Below are 20,528 nucleotides of genomic sequence, written 5' to 3' on the forward strand. Positions count from 1 at the left end.
ACCATACTATATACAGAGTCAGTTAATACCATACTATATACAGGGTCAGTTAATACCATAATATATACAGGGTCAGTTAATACAATACTATATACAGAGTCAGTTAATACCATACTATATACAGGGTCAGTTAATACCATACTATATACAGGGTACAGGGTCAGTTCAATACCATACTATATACAGGGTCAGTTAATACCATAATATATACAGTCTCAGTTCAATACCATAATATATACAGGGTCAGTTAATACCATACTATATACCATACTATATACAGAGTCAGTTAATACCATACTATATACCATACTATATACAGGGTCAGTTAATACCATACTATATACAGGGTCAATTAATACCATACTATATACAGGGTCAGTTAATACCATAATATATACAGTCTCAGTTCAATACCATGATATAAACAGGGTCAGTTCAATACCATAATATATACAGGGTCAGTTAATACCATACTATATATCATACTATATACAGAGTCAGTTAATACCATACTATATACCATACTATATACAGGGTCAATTAATACCATACTATATACAGGGTCAGTTAATACCATACTATATACCATACTATATACAGAGTCAGTTAATACCATACTATATACAGGGTCAGTTAATACCATACTATATACCATACTATATACAGAGTCAGTTCAATACCATACTATATACAGAGTCAGTTCAATACCATACTATATACAGAGTCAGTTCAATACCATGATATAAACAGGGTCAGTTCAATACCATAATATATACAGGGTCAGTTAATACCATACTATATACCATACTATATACAGGGTCAATTAATACCATACTATATACAGGGTCAGTTAATACCATACTATATACCATACTATATACAGAGTCAGTTCAATACCATACTATATACAGAGTCAGTTCAATACCATACTATATACAGAGTCAGTTCAATACCATACTATATACAGGGTCAGTTCAATACCATACTATATACAGGGTCAGGTCAATACCATACTATATACAGGGTCAGTTAATACCATGTTATATACAGGGTCAATTAATACCATACTATATACCATACTATATACAGAGTCAGTTAATACCATACTATATACAGGGTCAGTTAATACCATAATATATACAGGGTCAGTTAATACAATACTATATACCATACTATATACAGAGTCTGTTAATACCATACTATATACAGGGTCAGTTAATACCATACTATATACCATACTATATACAGAGTCTGTTAATACCATAATATATACAGGGTCAGTTAATACAATACTATATACCATACTATATACAGAGTCTGTTAATACCATACTATATACAGGGTCAGTTAATACCATACTATATACCATACTATATACAGAGTCTGTTAATACCATACTATATACAGGGTCAGTTAATACCATACTATATACAGAGTCAGTTAATACCATACTATATACAGGGTCAGTTAATACCATACTATATACAGGGTCAGTTAATACCATACTATATACCATACTATATACAGAGTCTGTTAATACCATACTATATACAGGGTCAGTTAATACCATACTATATACAGGGTACAGGGTCAGTTCAATACCAGACTATATACAGGGTCAGTTAATACCATAATATATACAGGGTCAGTTAATACCATACTATATACCATACTATATACAGAGTCAGTTAATACCATACTATATACAGGGTCAGTTAATACCATACTATATACAGGGTACAGGGTCAGTTCAATACCATACTATATACAGGGTCAGTTAATACCATAATATATACAGTCTCAGTTCAATACCATAATATATACAGGGTCAGTTAATACCATACTATATACCATACTATATACAGAGTCAGTTAATACCATACTATATACCATACTATATACAGGGTCAGTTAATACCATACTATATACAGGGTCAATTAATACCATACTATATACAGGGTCAGTTAATACCATAATATATACAGTCTCAGTTCAATACCATGATATAAACAGGGTCAGTTCAATACCATAATATATACAGGGTCAGTTAATACCATACTATATATCATACTATATACAGAGTCAGTTAATACCATACTATATACCATACTATATACAGGGTCAGTTAATACCATACTATATACAGAGTCAGTTAATACCATACTATATACCATACTATATACAGGGTCAGTTAATACCATACTATATACAGAGTCAGTTAATACCATACTATATACCATACTATATACAGGGTCAGTTAATACCATACTATATACCATACTATATACAGGGTCAGTTAATACCATACTATATACAGAGTCAGTTAATACCATACTATATACCATACTATATACAGAGTCAGTTAATACCATACTATATACAGAGTCAGTTAATACCATACTATATACCATACTATATACAGGGTCAGTTAATACCATACTATATACAGGGTCAGTTAATACCATAATATATACAGTCTCAGTTCAATACCATGATATAAACAGGGTCAGTTCAATACCATAATATATACAGGGTCAGTTAATACCATACTATATATCATACTATATACAGGGTCAGTTAATACCATACTATATACAGGGTCAGTTCAATACCATACTATATACAGAGTCAGTTCAATACCATACTATATACAGGGTCAATTAATACCATACTATATACAGGGTCAGTTAATACCATAATATATACAGTCTCAGTTCAATACCATGATATAAACAGGGTCAGTTCAATACCATAATATATACAGGGTCAGTTAATACCATACTATATATCATACTATATACAGGGTCAGTTAATACCATACTATATACAGGGTCAGTTAATACCATAATATATACAGTCTCAGTTCAATACCATGATATAAACAGGGTCAGTTCAATACCATAATATATACAGGGTCAGTTAATACCATACTATATATCATACTATATACAGGGTCAGTTAATACCATACTATATACCATACTATATACAGGGTCAGTTAATACCATACTATATACAGGGTCAGTTAATACCATAATATATACAGTCTCAGTTCAATACCATGATATAAACAGGGTCAGTTCAATACCATAATATATACAGGGTCAGTTAATACCATACTATATATCATACTATATACAGGGTCAGTTAATACCATACTATATACAGGGTCAATTAATACCATACTATATACAGGGTCAGTTAATACCATAATATATACAGTCTCAGTTCAATACCATGATATAAACAGGGTCAGTTCAATACCATAATATATACAGGGTCAGTTAATACCATACTATATATCATACTATATACAGAGTCAGTTAATACCATACTATATACCATACTATATACAGGGTCAGTTAATACCATACTATATACCATACTATATACAGGGTCAGTTAATACCATACTATATACAGAGTCAGTTAATACCATACTATATACAGGGTCAGTTAATACAATACTATATACAGGGTACAGGGTCAGTTCAATACCATGTTATATACAGGGTCAATTAATACCATACTATATACAGGGTCAGTTAATACCATACTATATACCATACTATATACAGAGTCAGTCAATACCATACTATATACAGGGTCAGTTAATACCATACTATATACAGGGTCAGTTAATACCATACTATATACAGGGTCAGTTAATACCATAATATATACAGTCTCAGTTCAATACCATAATATATACAGGGTCAGTTAATACCATAATATATACAGTCTCAGTTCAATACCATGATATAAACAGGGTCAGTTCAATACCATAATATATACAGGGTCAGTTAATACCATACTATATATCATACTATATACAGGGTCAGTTAATACCATACTATATACAGGGTCAATTAATACCATACTATATATCATACTATATACAGGGTCAGTTAATACCATACTATATACAGGGTCAGTTCAATAGCATACTATATACAGGGTCAGTTCAATACCATACTATATACAGGGTCAGTTCAATAGCATACTATAAACAGGGTCAGTTAATACCATACTATATACAGAGTCAGTTAATACCATATTTACAATGTGCAGGGATACTGGAGTGATGGAGGTAGATATGTATAGGGGTTAGGGAACAGGGAGGTAGATATGTATAGGGGTAAGGGAACAGGGATACTGGAGTGATGGAGGTAGATATGTATAGGGGTAAGGGAACAGGGATACTGGAGTGATGGAGGTAGATATGTATAGGGGTAAGGGAACAGGGAGGTAGATATGTATAGGGGTTAGGGAACAGGGAGGTAGATATGTATAGGGGTTAGGGGACAGGGAGGTAGATATGTATAGGGGTAAGGGAACAGGGATACTAGAGTGATGGAGGTAGATATGTATAGGGGTAAGGGAACAGGGATACAGGAGTGATGGAGGTAGATATGTATAGGGGTAAGGGAACAGGGAGGTAGATATGTATAGGGGTAAGGGAACAGGGATACAGGAGTGATGGAGGTAGATATGTATAGGGGTAAGGGAACAGGGAGGTAGATATGTATAGGGGTAAGGGAACAGGGATACAGGAGTGATGGAGGTAGATATGTATAGGGGTAAGGGAACAGGGATACTGGAGTGATGGAGGTAGATATGTATAGGGGTAAGGGAACAGGGAGGTAGATATGTATAGGGGTTAGGGAACAGGGAGGTAAATATGTATAGGGGTAAGGGAACAGGGAGGTAGATATGTATAGGGGTAAGAGAACAGGGAGGTAGATATGTATAGGGGTAAGGGAACAGGGAGGTAGATATGTATAGGGGTTAGGGAACAGGGAGGTAAATATGTATAGGGGTAAGGGAACAGGGAGGTAGATATGTATAGGGGTAAGAGAACAGGGAGGTAGATATGTATAGGGGTAAGGGAACAGGGAGGTAGATATGTATAGGGGTTAGGGAACAGGGAGGTAAATATGTATAGGGGTAAGGGAACAGGGAGGTAGATATGTATAGGGGTTAGGGAACAGGGAGGTAAATATGTATAGGGGTAAGGGAACAGGAAGGTAGATATGTATAGGGGTTAGGGAACAGGGAGGTAGATATGTATAGGGGTTAGGGAACAGGGAGGTAGATATGTATAGGGGTAAGGGAACAGGGATGTAGATATGTATAGGGGTTAGGGAACAGGGAGGTAGATATGTATAGGAATAGGGGACAGGGAGGTAGGTATGTATAGGGGTAAGGGGACAGGGAGGTAGGTATGTATAGGGGTAAGGGGACAGGGATACTGGAGTGATGGAGGTAGATATGTATAGGGGTAAGGGAACTAGGCAACAGGATATAAGTGTGAGTGATAAGATGATGGAGTGAGTGTGTGTAGGTCCCTGTGTGAGTGTGTAGGTCCCTGTGTGAGTGTGTAGGGCTCCGTGTGTGTGTGGGGCCCTGTGAGTGTGTGTGTGGGGCCCTGTGAGTGTGTGTTTAGGGCCCTGTGAGTGTGTGTGTAGGGCCCTGTCTGTGTGTGTGTGTGTAGGGCCCTGTGTGTGTGTGTGTGTGTGTAGGGCCCTGTGTGTGTGTGTGTGTGTGTGTGTGTGTGTGTGTAGGACCCTGTGTGTGTGTGTGTGTGTAGGACCCTGTGAGTGTGTGTGTGTGTGTAGGGCCCTGTGAGTGTGTGTGTGTGTGTAGGGCCCTGTGAGTGTATGTGTGTGTGTGTGTGTAGGGCCCTGTGAGTGTGTGTGTGTGTGTGTGTGTGTGTAGGGCCCTGTGTGTGTGGGGCCCCGTGTGTGTGGGGCCCTGTGAGTGTGTGTGTGGGGCCCTGTGAGTGTGTGTGTGGGGCCCTGTGAGTGTGTGTTTAGGGCCCTGTGAGTGTGTGTGTGTAGGGCCCTGTGTGTGTGTGTGTGTGTGTGTGTGTGTAGGGCCCTGTGTGTGTGTGTGTGTAGGGCCCTGTGTGTGTGTGTAGGGCCCTGTGTGTGTGTGTAGGGCCCTGTGTGTGTGTGTGTGTGTGTGTAGGGCCCTGTGAGTGTGCGTGTAGGGCCCTGTGAGTGTGCGTGTAGGGCCCTGTGAGTGTGTGTGTGGGGCCCTGTGAGTGTGTGTGTGGGGCCCTGTGAGTGTGTGTGTGGGGCCCTGTGAGTGTGTGTGTGGGGCCCTGTGAGTGTGTGTGTGGGGCCCTGTGAGTGTGTGTGTAGGGCCCTGTGAGTGTGTGTAGGGCCATTAGTGTGTGTGTGTGTGTAGGGCCCTGTGAGTGTGTGTAGGGCCATTAGTGTGTGTGTGTGTGTGTGTGTAGGGCCCTGTGAGTGTGTGTGTGTGTGGTTTTGCTCTGTCATCATATGTATTGTCATAAACCTTCTCCACGGTCAGTGTGCGAACATCGGCCCAGCGGACTACAACTACGACGAGACCATCAGCACGCTGCGTTACGCCAACCGGGCCAAGAACATCAAGAACAAAGCCCGGATCAATGAAGACCCCAAGGATGCCCTGCTACGGCAGTTCCAGAAGGAGATCGAAGAGCTTAGGAAGAAACTCCAAGAAGGTCAGTTAGTGGTCCTCTCTGTTGATGCTGTCTTCATTTGGGACACGAGTTGTAAAATGACAAACACACTTCTGTGTTCAAGTTAGGATTGGGTCCAAGGACTTTAAGGGCCAATTTCCTGTTTCCTAGTCTTAGACTGAAAGGCATGCTTAATGGAGAAACGTTCTAGTTAGCCTGCACTAAAGGCTTAAGGAGAGTTAGCCTGCACTAAGGGTTTAAGGAGAGTTAGCCTGCACTAAGGGTTTAAGGAGAGTTAGCCTGCACTAAGGGTTTAAGGAGAGTTAGCCTGCACTAAGGGTTTAAGGAGAGTTAGCCTGCACTAAGGGTTTAAGGAGAGTTAGCCTGCACTAAGGGTTTAAGGAGAGTTAGCCTGCACTAAGGGTTTAAGGAGAGTTAGCCTGCACTAAGGGTTTAAGGAGAGTTAGCCTGCACTAAGGGTTTAAGGAGAGTTAGCCTGCACTAAGGGTTTAAGTAGAGTTAGCCTGCACTAAGGGTTTAAGTAGAGTTAGCCTGCACTAAGGGTTTAAGGAGAGTTAGCCTGCACTAAGGGTTTGAGGAGAGTTAGCCTGCACTAAGGGTTTAAGGAGAGTTAGCCTGCACTAAGGGTTTAAGGAGAGTTAGCCTGCACTAAGGGTTTAAGGAGAGTTAGCCTGCACTAAGGGTTTAAGGAGAGTTAGCCTGCACTAAGGGTTTGAGGAGAGTTAGCCTGCACTAAGGATTTAAGGAGAGTTAGCCTGCACTAAGGGTTTGAGGAGAGTTAGCCTGCACTAAGGGTTTAAGGAGAGTTAGCCTGCACTAAGGGTTTAAGGAGAGTTAGCCTGCACTAAGGGTTTAAGGAGAGTTAGCCTGCACTAAGGGTTTAAGGAGAGTTAGCCTGCACTAAGGGTTTAAGGAGAGTTAGCCTGCACTAAGGGTTTAAGGAGAGTTAGCCTGCACTAAGGGTTTAAGGAGAGTTAGCCTGCACTAAGGGTTTGAGGAGAGTTAGCCTGCACTAAGGGTTTAAGGAGAGTTAGCCTGCACTAAGGGTTTGAGGAGAGTTTGGAACTGAATTCTGTTCTGCTGTTCCAGGGGAAGAGATCTCCGGGTCAGAGGGCAGTGGATCAGAAGAGATGGATGAAGGAGATGACGAGGGAAGAGAGGGACGAATGAAGCGGAGAGGTAAGGGGCCCCCGTTCTCCCTCTCTCTCAACAGGAGTGTGCTAATAGTACTTTGGCTCCTTATGAAGTTCACTAGGCTACTTTGAAGGGTACTAGTTCTCTGTGAAGGGCCCTTGGCTTCTGAACTGTACTGGGCTTTGGTTAGAAGGAGTCCACTTTATAGGGAGCAGGATGCTATTTTGGATGCCTCAGAGGACTGTTCCCCATGTCCCCTGATGCTATTTGGGATGCATCAGAGGACTGTTGCCCAGTCCCCTGATGCTATTTGGGATGCCTCAGAGGACTGTTCCCCAGTCCCCTGATGCTATTTGGGATGCAGCAGAGGACTGTTCCCCAGTCCCCTGATGCTATTTGGGATGCAGCAGAGGACTGTTCCCCAGTCCCCTGATGCTATTTGGGATGCAGCAGAGGACTGTTCCCCAGTCCCCTGATGCTATTTGGGATGCAGCAGAGGACTGTTCCCCAGTCCCCTGATGCTATTTGGGATGCCTCAGAGGACTGTTCCCCAGTCCCCTGATGCTATTTGGGATGCCTCAGAGGACTGTTCCCCAGTCCCCTGATGCTATTTGGGATGCAGCAGAGGACTGTTCCCCAATGTCCCCTGATGCTATTTGGGATGCAGCAGAGGACTGTTCCCCAGTCCCCTGATGCTATTTGGGATGCCTCAGAGGACTGTTCCCCAGTCCCCTGATGCTATTTGGGATGCAGCAGAGGACTGTTCCCCAGTCCCCTGATGCTATTTGGGATGCAGCAGAGGACTGTTGCCCAGTCCCCTGATGCTATTTGGGATGCAGCAGAGGACTGTTCCCCAGTCCCCAATGTCCCCTGATGCTATTTGGGATGCAGCAGGGGACTGTTCCCCAGTCCCCTGATGCTATTTGGGATGCAGCAGAGGACTGTTCCCCAGTCCCCTGATGCTATTTGGGATGCAGCAGAGGACTGTTCCCCAGTCCCCTGATGCTATTTGGGATGCCTCAGAGGACTGTTCCCCAGTCCCCTGATGCTATTTGGGATGCAGCAGAGGACTGTTCCCCAGTCCCCTGATGCTATTTGGGATGCAGCAGAGGACTGTTCCCCAGTCCCCTGATGCTATTTGGGATGCAGCAGAGGACTGTTCCCCAGTCCCCTGATGCTATTTGGGATGCAGCAGAGGACTGTTCCCCAGTCCCCTGATGCTATTTGGGATGCAGAAGAGGACTGTTCCCCAGTCCCCTGATGCTATTTGGGATGCAGAAGAGGACTGTTCCCCAGTCCCCTGATGCTATTTGGGATGCCTCAGAGGACTGTTCCCCAGTCCCCAATGTCCCCTGATGCTATTTGGGATGCCTCAGAGGACTGTTCCCCAGTCCCCTGATGCTATTTGGGATGCAGCAGAGGACTGTTCCCCATGTCCCCTGATGCTATTTGGGATGCCTCAGAGGACTGTTCCCCAGTCCCCAATGTCCCCTGATGCTATTTGGGATGCCTCAGAGGACTGTTCCCCAGTCCCCTGATGCTATTTGGGATGCAGCAGAGGACTGTTCCCCATGTCCCCTGATGCTATTTGGGATGCCTCAGAGGACTGTTCCCCAGTCCCCTGATGCTATTTGGGATGCCTCAGAGGACTGTTCCCCAGTCCCCAATGTCCCCTGATGCTTTTTAAAAACTGAATATATGAATAAAATATGTTTCAGAGAAGTTGGGGTTTGTTTATGGAAACTTGCTTCCAGCACTACAGCAGAAAGATGCAATCTGAGGGGGGGGGGGGTGAAAGCTGATGCATGAATGCTTCTACATACGCTCATCTTAACCATTTGTGGTTGATGCTATCATCAAAGGGTTATCCCTCCCACATGTAAAACATATTGGCCCTAAAAGTTGTCAGCGAGATGTTTGTCATGATTATTTAATGTGGGCTTATTTCCCGATGACTAAAATGAGTCAGCGTCTCCTTTTCTAAATAATCGCACTAAAAGTACCTAGAAGACGTGTAGAGAGAGAGAGAGAGAGAGAGAGAGCAAACCATGGCATCGGCCCTTTATGTTAGACAAAAGGTGGAAAATATGACTCTGTACACACTTACAGTGCCTTCAATGTATTTACTCCCTTTTATTTATTCCACATTGTGTTACAGCCTGAATTCAAAATGGATTAAATATGTTTTTCTCTCACCCATAATGACAGTGAAAACATGTTTTTTGAAATGTTTGAATATATCTCATTTACATAAGTATTCACACCCCACACAGCTGTGAGTCTTTCTGGGTAAGTCTCTAAGAGTGATTACAGCTGTGAGTCTTTCTGGGTAAGTCTCTAAGAGTGATTACAGCTGTGAGTCTTTCTGGGTAAGTCTCTAAGAGTGATTACAGCTGTGAGTCTTTCTGGGTAAGTCTCTAAGAGTGATTACAGCTGTGAGTCTTTCTGGGTAAGTCTCTAAGAGTGATTACAGCTGTGAGTCTTTCTGGGTAAGTCTCTAAGAGTGATTACAGCTGTGAGTCTTTCTGGGTAAGTCTCTAAGAGTGATTACAGCTGTGATTCTTTCTGGGTAAGTCTCTAAGAGTAAATACAGCTGTGAGTCTTTCCAGATAAGTCTCTAAGAGCTGTGAGTCTTTCTGGGTAAGTCTCTAAGAGTGATTACAGCTGTGAGTCTTTCCAGATAAGTTTCTAAGAGCTGTGAGTCTTTCTGGATAAGTCTCTAAGAGCTTAGCACACCTGGATTGTACAATATTTGCCCGTTATTCTTTTCAAAATTCTTCAAGCTCTGTCAAATATGAAGTCGATCATTACTAGACAACCATTTTCAAGTCTTGCCATAGATATTCAAGCTGATTTAAGAATGAAAAAATGAAACTTGGCCCTCCAGGAACATTCACTGACTTCTTGGTAAACAACTTCAGTGTAGATTTGTCCTCATGTTTTAGGTTATTATCCTGCTGAAAGGTGACTTCATCTGCCAGTGTCTGGTGGAAAGCAGACTGAACCAGATTTTCCTCTAGGATTTTGCCTGTGTTTAGCTCCAGTCCATTTCCAGTCTCCGGTCCTCAAGGGTTACAAGCATAACAATTACCTACAGTATAACATGATACAGCCACCACTATGCCTGAAAATATGGAGAGAGCTACTCACTAATGTGTTGTATTGGATTTGCCCCCAAACATAACACTTTATATTCAGGACAAAAAGAGAATTGCTTTGCCACATTTTTTTGCAGTGTTACTTTATGCAAAGTGTAATTAATAACTTCACCATTCTCAAATGGATATTCAATATCTGCTTTTTACATTTTTTTACCCATCTACCAATAGGTGCCCTTCTTTGCGAGGCATTGGAAATCCTCCCTGGTCTTTGTGGTTGAATTTGTGTTTGAAATTCAATGCTCGACTGAGGGACCTTACAGATAATTGTATGTGTGGTGTACAGCGATGAGGTAGTCATTCACAAATCATGTTAAACACTATTATACAGAGTGAGTTCATACAACTGATTATGTGACTTGTTAAGCACATGTTTACTCCTGAACTTATTTAGGCTTGTCATAACAAAGGGGTTGAATACTTATTGACTTTAATACATTTTAGCTTTTCATTTTTAAATTAAATTGTAAAACTTTCTGAGAAACATAATTCCACTTGGACATTATGGGGTATTGTGTGTAGGCCAGTGACAACAAATCTCAATTGAATCCATTTTAAATTCAGACTATAACAACAACAACAAAATGTGGAAAAAGTCAAGGGGTGTGAATACTGTCTGAAGGCACTGTACACGTCCGAATGATCGTTCAGTCATCATTCTCAAAGTATTACTATATTTATTGGGACCTCCTGATACTCTTTCTATCGGAGTATAGCTCGTGCCTTGACAGTTGTTCTTGGTCATGTGACCTGATCAGTAAACTGTCTGGATGTAGCCTTTGTGCTCTCAGTTTTAAATTAGATGCTATGGTCCTGCACTGTACATTATTTAGTGTATTAGGGCTGGGTGATATGACCTAAAAATATATATATTTTATTTATTTACTTATGGACGATTCACAATATACACAGAGGACACCTGCTCTTTTAATGAAATAGACTGACCAGGTGAATCCAGGTGAAAGATACGACCCCTTTTTGATGCCTCCTGTTAAATCCACTTCAATCAGGTTCCATCAGGTTCCATCAGGTTCCATCAGGTTCCGTCAGGTTCCGTCAGGTTCCATCAGGTTCAATCAGGTTCCATCAGGTTCCGTCAGGTTCCATCAGGTTCAATCAGGTTCCATCAGGTTCAATCAGGTTCCATCAGGTTCCATCAGGTTCAATCAGGCTCAATCCACTTCAATCAGGTTCAATCAGGTTCCATCAGGTTCCGTCAGGTTCCATCAGGTTCAATCAGGTTCCATCAGGTTCAATCAGGTTCCATCAGGTTCCATCAGGTTCCATCAGGTTCAATCAGGCTCAATCCACTTCAATCAGGTTCCATCAGGTTCCATCAGGTTCCATCAGGTTCCGTCAGGTTCCATCAGGTTCAATCAGGTTCCATCAGGTTCAATCAGGTTCAATCAGGCTCAATCCACTTCAGTCAGGTTCAGTCAGATTCAATCAGGTTCAATCAGGCTCAATCCAATTTAGTCAGGTTCAATCAGGTTCAATCAGGTTCAGTCAGATTCAATCAGGTTCAATCAGGCTCAATCCACTTCAATCAGGTTCAGTCAGATTCAATCAGGTTCAATCAGGTTCAATCCACTTCAATCAGGTTCAATCCACTTCAATCAGGTTCAATCAGATTCAATTAGGTTCAATCAGATTCAATCAGGTTCAATCCACTTCAATTAGGTTCAATCAGATTCAATCAGGTTCAATCTGATTCAATCAGATTTTCAAGCATTGAGACAATTGAGACATGGATTGTGTACGTGAGCCATTGAGGGTGAATGGATAAGACAAAATATTTAAGTGCCTTTGAACAAGGTATGGTAGTAGGTGCCAGGCTTGTGTCAAGATGTGCAACGCTGCTGGGTTTTTCACGCTCAACAGTTTCCCGTGTGGATCAATAATGGTTCACCATCCAAAGGACATCCAGCCAACTTAATACAACCGTGGGAAGCATTGGCATCAACATGGGCCAGCATCTCTGTGGAATGCTTTCGACACCTTGTAGATGCCATGCCCTGACAAACTGAGGCTGTTCTGAGGGGGATGCTCTGAATGTTTAATGTTTAGTACACTGTATATCTAGATTTGTTTGAATGTTTTCTCAAAATTAACTTTGTTGTACAATTTAAGTCAAATAGACCGCATTTCAAACAGTCCGCAATAATCTGATGAATTCACGATTTATAAGCCTTCCAGAACCATCAGACCCAGTAATCATTTCATTATTTTATCATAATTGTTGAATCTGCGTTTTTGCAATAGTCACTGATCTGTCTATGAAAATGCCCTTTTGGTTACAAATCTGCCTGCAATTTGAGGAGTTGAAATGTTAACTTCCCTATTGGTGTGTTTTTAACATCGATTCTTGTTATTCAGGCGTGTGGAACATGGAACTAAAATATACATTCAAATGAGAGTAATATCGCCCAGCCCTAGTGTGGTGTGTGCATCCACTCTCCATGCCTTGCTAAATGTCGCTGGCTGTATTAAGCATTTAGGATTGGCCTCTAGGCTGATTGGCTACAGGTTTGTTGCTCTTTTTACAGGATCCCATCCCCCGATCTTCCTCGCTTTCTCCTCTCTCTTTCTCTCTCTCCCCATCCTTCCATCACCCCCCCCCCCTCTCTCCATCTCTCTCTGTGTTTGACGTACTCCCTGTTGAGTGTCTACTCTACTCTGTGTTGCAGGCAGTGGCAGCAGCATCAGTAGCTCAGACTCCTCTATAGAGGCACAGACCACTGAGGAGAAACCCAAGGCTCAGACTAGTGAGTGGGAGCAGCTTGCTGTCTGCACTACCAACCCTACCACCAACTGCTAGTTAATATGTTCCAGGGACTGTATTCACAAAGCATCTCCGAGTTGAGAGTGCTGATCTAGGATCTGTCTTGGCTTTTAGGCCTATATCATAATGCTTTTATGGACAAGGGGACCTGCTCCTAGATCAACGTCTACTCTGAGGAGCCTGTATACATCAGGAACAGGCTAACCAACTACCCCTTCTTAATGTTAAACTCCCCTGCCTGCCCGCCCTGCCAGTCCTAATGTTAACCTCCCCTGCTTGCATGCCTCCCCCTGCCAGTCCTATAGATAGAAGGTACCCAGCCTGCCAGTCCTATAGATAGAAGGTACCCAGCCTGCCAGTCCTATAGATAGAAGGTACCCAGCCTGCCCTGCCAGTCCTATAGATAGAAGGTACCCAGCCTGCCAGTCCTATAGATAGAAGGTACCCAGCCTGCCAGTCCTATAGATAGAAGGTACCCAGCCTGCCAGTCCTATAGATAGAAGGTACCCAGCATGCCAGTCCTATAGATAGAAGGTACCCAGCCTGCCCTGCCAGTCCTATAGATAGAAGGTACCCAGCCCAAATGCCTCTACAAACAGCAATACAAACTGCTTTCTACAACCATCATTGTATTGCTGGCTGTAAGTCATATTGTACATGGAAGATGGTTTCACAGAAGTCGGTTGGTGCTAGACTGACTGGGGGGGATAGAGTTGAACCTAAGAAGGATGATGTCTCAGCTGACACTACTGCTACATGTCTATCTAACCACTATATCAACACTACTGCTACATGTCTATCTAACCACTATATCAACACTACTACTGGGTTTCTGTGTCTCTCAATTTGTCTGTCTCTCCCTCTGTCTGTCTGCTTCTCTCCCTCTGTCTGTCTGCCTCTCTCCCTCTGTCTGTCTGCCTCGCTCCCTCTGTCGGTTTATCTCTCCCTTTATCTCGTTTTTCCTCCCTGTCTGTCTCTCGTTCTGTTTGGGTGTGTCTGTGCCTCCTCTCTGTAGAATCTATAAGACTGTTCCAGCTCACTGTGTAATCTCTTCTTTCTCCTGGTGCAAAATGCTTCCTGTTTGACTCTGACTCGCTATTCTCCTCTTAATACAAGAAGACAGAGGTTGGTGCCAAAACATCCTCTATAGATAAATAACTCCCAACTGACCACAATCAATGACTGTGTTCCAAACTGTACCCTATTCTCCACATTTTTGGCCCGGGTCAAAAGTAGTGCACAAAATAGTTAAGGAGCCGTTTGGGATACACCCAATGTCTCTGGTCTGGTCTTGGATCTGAATGTGCCCAGGCAACTTCTTTACTCTGGTTGTCAGACAGATCTGGGACCAGGTTATATTTGCAATGTCTTTCCGTGAACTATAGAATGTTTTTAAATGATCAAACTAATATAATTGAATTGACTAACCAGCTTTTAAAGCGAAAAATAAATAAATAAATTGTCAACGGAATGAAATCTATGGCTGAGTCGGTCAGTCAATATGAAGGAAGGTTCTCTCTACTGTACTGCCACTCTGTCTGTCAAGGTCTTTCCCATCACGTCTTCATGTCCATGTCTCTGAGAGAGAGACGTGCTTGACGTATGAATATCTGAAGAGGAAACAACTGCCCTGAGCTTAAGTTAGAAGGCCTGAGGCCTGCACTTTGTCTAGCAACCGGTTCTCAGATGGCACCCTGTTCCCTTTATAGTGCACTACTTTTGACCAGGGTTCATAGGGTGGTGCACTACTTTTGACCAGGGTTCATAGGGTATTGCACTACTTTTGACCAGGGTTCATAGGGTATTGCACTACTTTTGACCAGGGTTCATAGGGTATTGCACTACTTTTGACCAGGGTTCATAGGGTGGTGCACTACTTTTGACCAGGGTTCATAGGGTATTGCACTACTTTTGACAAGGGTTCATAGGGTAGTGCACTACTTTTGACCAGGGTTCATAGGGTATTGCACTATTTTTGACCAGGGTTCATAGGGTAGTGCACTACTTTTGACCAGGGTTCATAGGGTGGTGCACTACTTTTGACCAGGGTTCATAGGGTAGTGCACTACTTTTGACCAGGGTTCATAGGGTATTGCACTACTTTTGACCAGGGTTCATAGGGTAGCGCACTACTTTTGACCAGGGTTCATAGGGTAGTGCACTACTTTTGACCAGGGTTCATAGGGCTCTGTGCAAATGTAGTGCACTATAAAGGGCACAGGGTGTCAGTTGGGACATACACAGAGGTTCTTTTAAAATCACCCTTCAACTTCCTGCTCTTAATCTGATGAATATCTTCTCCAGAAAGTACGGACAGCTGTCTCATCAAGGAGCTAATTCATGTCCACACTGTTTTTACTGCTCTGTAGAAGAGCAGCTACTATCTAACACGTTGAGAGTGTATTACATCTAATATTTGACTAATTGGCCGTTGTAATATGATGTGTTGTCTTAGCCTGGTCCCAGGTCTGTTTCTGCACAGTGTGACAACGACCATAGGAGTTGGCAAGATAAGCACAAACAGATCTGGAATCAGACTAGTGCTGTCTAAGCAAAACTACGAATCAGACTGGGTTGGGTGTAGGGTGATGTTCTCCCTGAGAGGCAGATCTTAGATCAGCATTCTGTACCTAGGGGAAACTTCCACCCTTAGTGGGTGGGTTGAGGTGGTGGGAACTGAACCATGACACGGCATTAAGAAACATCCATTCATAGATGTTATCATCTACGTGTACCTACATGTACTCTCAATTACCTCGACTAACCGGTGCCCCCGCACATTGACTCGTGTACCGGTTTCCCGCTGTAAAAAATGTAACTGCATTGTTGGTTAGGGGCTCATAAGTAAGCATTTCACTGTAAGGTCTACTACACCTGTTGTATTCAGCATTTCACTGTAAGGTCTACTACACCTGTTGTATTCAGCATTTCACTGTAAGGTCTACTACACCTGTTGTATTCAGCATTTCACTGTAAGGTCTACTACACCTGTCGTATTCAGCATTTCACTGTAAGGTCTACTACACCTGTTGTATTCAGCATTTCACTGTAAGGTCTACTACACCTGTTGTATTCAGCATTTCACTGTAAGGTCTACTACACCTGTCGTATTCAGCATTTCACTGTAAGGTTTACTACACCTGTTGTATTCAGCATTTCACTGTAAGGTCTACTACACCTGTCGTATTCAGCATTTCACTGTAAGGTCTACTACACCTGTTGTATTCAGCATTTCACTGTAAGGTCTACTACACCTGTCGTATTCAGCATTTCACTGTAAGGTCTACTACACCTGTTGTATTCAGCATTTCACTGTAAGGTCTACTACACCTGTTGTATTCAGCATTTCACTGTAAGGTCTACTACACCTGTCATATTCAGCATTTCACTGTAAGGTCTACTACACCTGTTGTATTCAGCATTTCACTGTAAGGTCTACTACACCTGTTGCATTCAGCATTTCACTGTAAGGTCTACTACACCTGTTGCATTCAGCATTTCACTGTAAGGTCTACTACACCTGTTGTATTCAGCATTTCACTGTAATGTCTACTACACCTGTTGTATTCAGCATTTCACTGTAAGGTCTACTACACCTGTTGTATTCAGCATTTCACTGTAAGGTCTACTACACCTGTTGTATTCAGCATTTCACTGTGAGGTCTACTACACCTGTTGTATTCAGCATTTCACTGTAATGTCTACTACACCTGTTGTATTCAGCATTTCACTGTAAGGTCTACTACACCTGTCGTATTCAGCATTTCACTGTAAGGTCTACTACACCTGTTGTATTCAGCATTTCACTGTAAGGTCTACTACGCCTGTTGCATTTGACGCATGTGACTAATAAAATTTGATTTGATGATGGCTGTGAACTTGGGGGATGGTTCTATAAGTCAAATAAATGATGATCACTATTATTATTATTATTATTATTATTATTAAAGGGAAGAAGAAGAAGAAGGTTTCTCCTGACAAGATGGTGGAGATGCAGGCGAAGATCGAGGAGGAGAGGAAGGAGCTAGAAGCCACGCTGGACATGGAGGAGGAGGAGAGGAACAAGGCCAGGGCAGAACTGGAGAAGAGAGAGAAGGATCTCCTCAAAGCGCAGTGAGTCTGGGGTTACAAACATTCCCTAAGTTCCCAAGTTTTCCAGAAATCACAGTTGAAGAATAATCTACTGCTTCTAAATATTATCTAACGTTAGCCCCACCCCTAGATACTTTTGGATGCCCTCTTGTCGATCAGAGACCTCTAGAAGGGTATAAGGAATATGTCAGAAACTCCATCTAGCCTACTAAAGCTATTTTCAGATCTACTGAGCCCTGACCTCTAACCTCCTTCCCCCAGGCAGGAGCATCACCTGCTGCTGGAGAAGCTGTCAGCCCTGGAGAAGAAGGTGATCGTAGGAGGAGTGGATCTCCTGGCCAAGGCTGAGGAGCAGGAGAAACTACTGCAGGAGTCTAACAATGAGTTAGAGGAGAGACGCAGGAGGGCTGAGCAGCTCCGCAGAGAGCTAGAGGAGAAGGAGGTATACCGTCTAACACACTGTATTACAGTGGCCTTCAGAAATTATTCAGACCCTTTTACGGTTTCCACGTTTAGTTGTTACAGCCTGGATTTGAAATAGATCACCTTTAGATTGTTGTGTCACTGGCCTACACACAATACCCCATAATGTCAAAGTGGAATTATGTTTTGGTTTTTTTCAAAATTCACGCTGTAACACAATTACATTTGGAAAAAGACAAGGGTTGTGAATACTTCCTGAAGGCACTGTACATCATACCATCAAGTCAAAGCAGCACTGCAGAGAACTGGAGGAGAAGCGGTTCTATCAACTGAAGAGTTGTAAATACATATATGGCTTAGTGGTTAACTCCCCTTGCTCATCTGACATGTCTCATTTCTGCATCAAAGTACTCACCACTACACTTCCTCTGACTGTTTGAGCGGGGTTGATTCTCAGTGATAAGTGGCGCTGATGAGAGGTGATATTTTGGTGACATGGCACATGCCCAGCATATTGGGAAACGAAATGAGTCATAACGTATAAACAACTGTCCCATGTCCAACTGGCACCCTATTCCCTACATAGTGCACTACTTTTGACTAGAGCCCTATGTCGGGGGAGGGACAAAAAATTGAGACTACAGACTATTTTATGGGACAATATATTTATGTTGTTGTGGAGAAAGATGAGTAAATGTATTTATTTATTGGTTCTTGTAATTTTCATGAGAGATGAAAATGTCAGGAATTCAACTTTTTCATTTAATTTAATTTTTTAAATATATTTTTAAGGATGTCATTCATTTAAAAAAATATATATTATTATTATTTTTTAAGGTAGTCATTACATTTTGGGTGGGGTTGCCAGAATTTCTGGTGAAAAAAATGGAGTCCATGCTGACAAAGTTTGCATACCACTGCCTTTAAAGTCTACTAAGTCACACCAGTCAGCACCTTTAGTTCAGATAAGGTGCCTGCTTTGCTTTCCCTGAAAATGGCAATGGCATCTGTCGATGAGCAGAGGAATTGAACATAATAAAAGCTACAAACTGACTCTGGTCAGAAGCAGTGAACTTACATAGGGAATAGAGTATCTTTTAAAAATGTACATAGTTCTGTCCTTGAGCTGTTCTTGTCTATTGATGTTCTGTATTTAGTTCTATATGTAGTTCTGTCCATGAGCTGTTCTTGTCTATTGATGTTCTGTATTTAGTTCTATATGTAGTTCTGTCCATGAGCTGTTCTTGTCTAATGATGTTCTGTTTCATGTCATTCTGTATTATGGTTCATGTTCTGTGTTGGACCCCATGAAGAGTAGCTGCTGTTTCTGCAACAGCTAATGGGGATCCTAATAAAATACCCAAATACTCCTTGTTTCCATCAGGGGGAAAAGCCTTCAGGCGTTTCTGCATGTTCAGTTGTCTCCGGCGGAGCAGTCTTCTATGTTCAAGGGAGACTTTACACATATTTAACGTCAGATTCAGTATCTCCAGCACCATACCAGTATCTACATGGAGATAATTAAATCAGGTTCAAAAGTGGTGAGGTTTCCCGTTTTAATGATTAAATAAATGAAATGAAATCCAAAACTCCCTGTCTTGTTTGTGGCGTCCATGCAGGCGGAGCGTCTGGACATGGAAGAGAAGTACTCCAGTCTGCAGGAGGAGGCTCAGGGGAAGACCAAGAAGCTGAAGAAAGTCTGGACCATGCTGATGGCTGCCAAGTCAGAGGTAAGAATGTCCAAGTCCCACAGGACTCTGGTGAAAACTAGTGCACTATATAGTGAATAGGATGCATCCCAAGTGGGTTGAAACACAGGACTGGGGCCTTGTTGTTTTGTGGATGACCTGCAGCAGGAGCAGAACATTAACACACAGCATTGGTTCATTACTTCATTAACACACAGCATTGGTTCATTAACACACAGCATTGGTTCATTAACACACAGCATTGGTTCATTACTTCATTAACACACAGCATTGGTTCATTACTTCATTAACACGCAGCATTGGTTCATTACTTCATTAACACACAGCATTGGTTCATTTCTTCATTAACACACAGCATTGGTTCATTTCTTCATTAACACACAGCATTGGCTCATTTCTTCATCAACACACGGCATTGGCTCATTTCTTCATCAACACACGGCATTGGCTAATTTCTTCATCAACACAAAGCATTGGCTCATTTCTTCATCAACACATGGCATTGGTTCAGTGGTTGTCTTGTGGTTGTTGAGAGGTTGTTGTTGTGTTGTCAGATGGCCGACCTGCAGCAGGAGCATCACCGGGAGATCGAGGGCCTGCTGGAGAATATCCGCCACCTCAGCAGAGAGCTACGACTGCAGATGCTCATCATAGACAGCTTCATCCCACAGGAATACCAGGTGTGTGTGTGTGACAACTACCTGTCTGTCTACATGTCGTAGACCTGTGTGTATGTGTGTGACAACTACCTGTCTGTCTA

General features: G+C 42.3%; 1 protein-coding gene across 6 annotated transcripts in view; it reads left to right on the plus strand.

Moving 5' to 3' along the window:
• Positions 1-20,528, plus strand: part of kif3a (kinesin family member 3A) — a 33,772-nt gene that overhangs the window by 7,567 nt on the left and 5,677 nt on the right. For 2 of the 6 annotated variants that reach the window (XM_036969704.1, XM_036969701.1), the window contains exons 8-15: positions 6,317-6,491; positions 7,560-7,649; positions 13,450-13,527; positions 14,661-14,669; positions 17,495-17,657; positions 17,898-18,078; positions 19,679-19,789; positions 20,323-20,448. In XM_036969704.1, the coding sequence (XP_036825599.1) occupies positions 6,317-6,491; positions 7,560-7,649; positions 13,450-13,527; positions 14,661-14,669; positions 17,495-17,657; positions 17,898-18,078; positions 19,679-19,789; positions 20,323-20,448 (933 nt within the window). The remainder of the gene's footprint in view (positions 1-6,316; positions 6,492-7,559; positions 7,650-13,449; positions 13,528-14,660; positions 14,670-17,494; positions 17,658-17,897; positions 18,079-19,678; positions 19,790-20,322; positions 20,449-20,528) is intronic. The other 4 variants (XM_036969702.1, XM_036969703.1, XM_036969705.1 and 1 more) reach the window with 4 other exon arrangements.

Source organism: Oncorhynchus mykiss, chromosome 31 (genome assembly GCF_013265735.2).
Source record: "Oncorhynchus mykiss isolate Arlee chromosome 31, USDA_OmykA_1.1, whole genome shotgun sequence".
Classification (NCBI taxonomy): domain Eukaryota; kingdom Metazoa; phylum Chordata; class Actinopteri; order Salmoniformes; family Salmonidae; genus Oncorhynchus; species Oncorhynchus mykiss.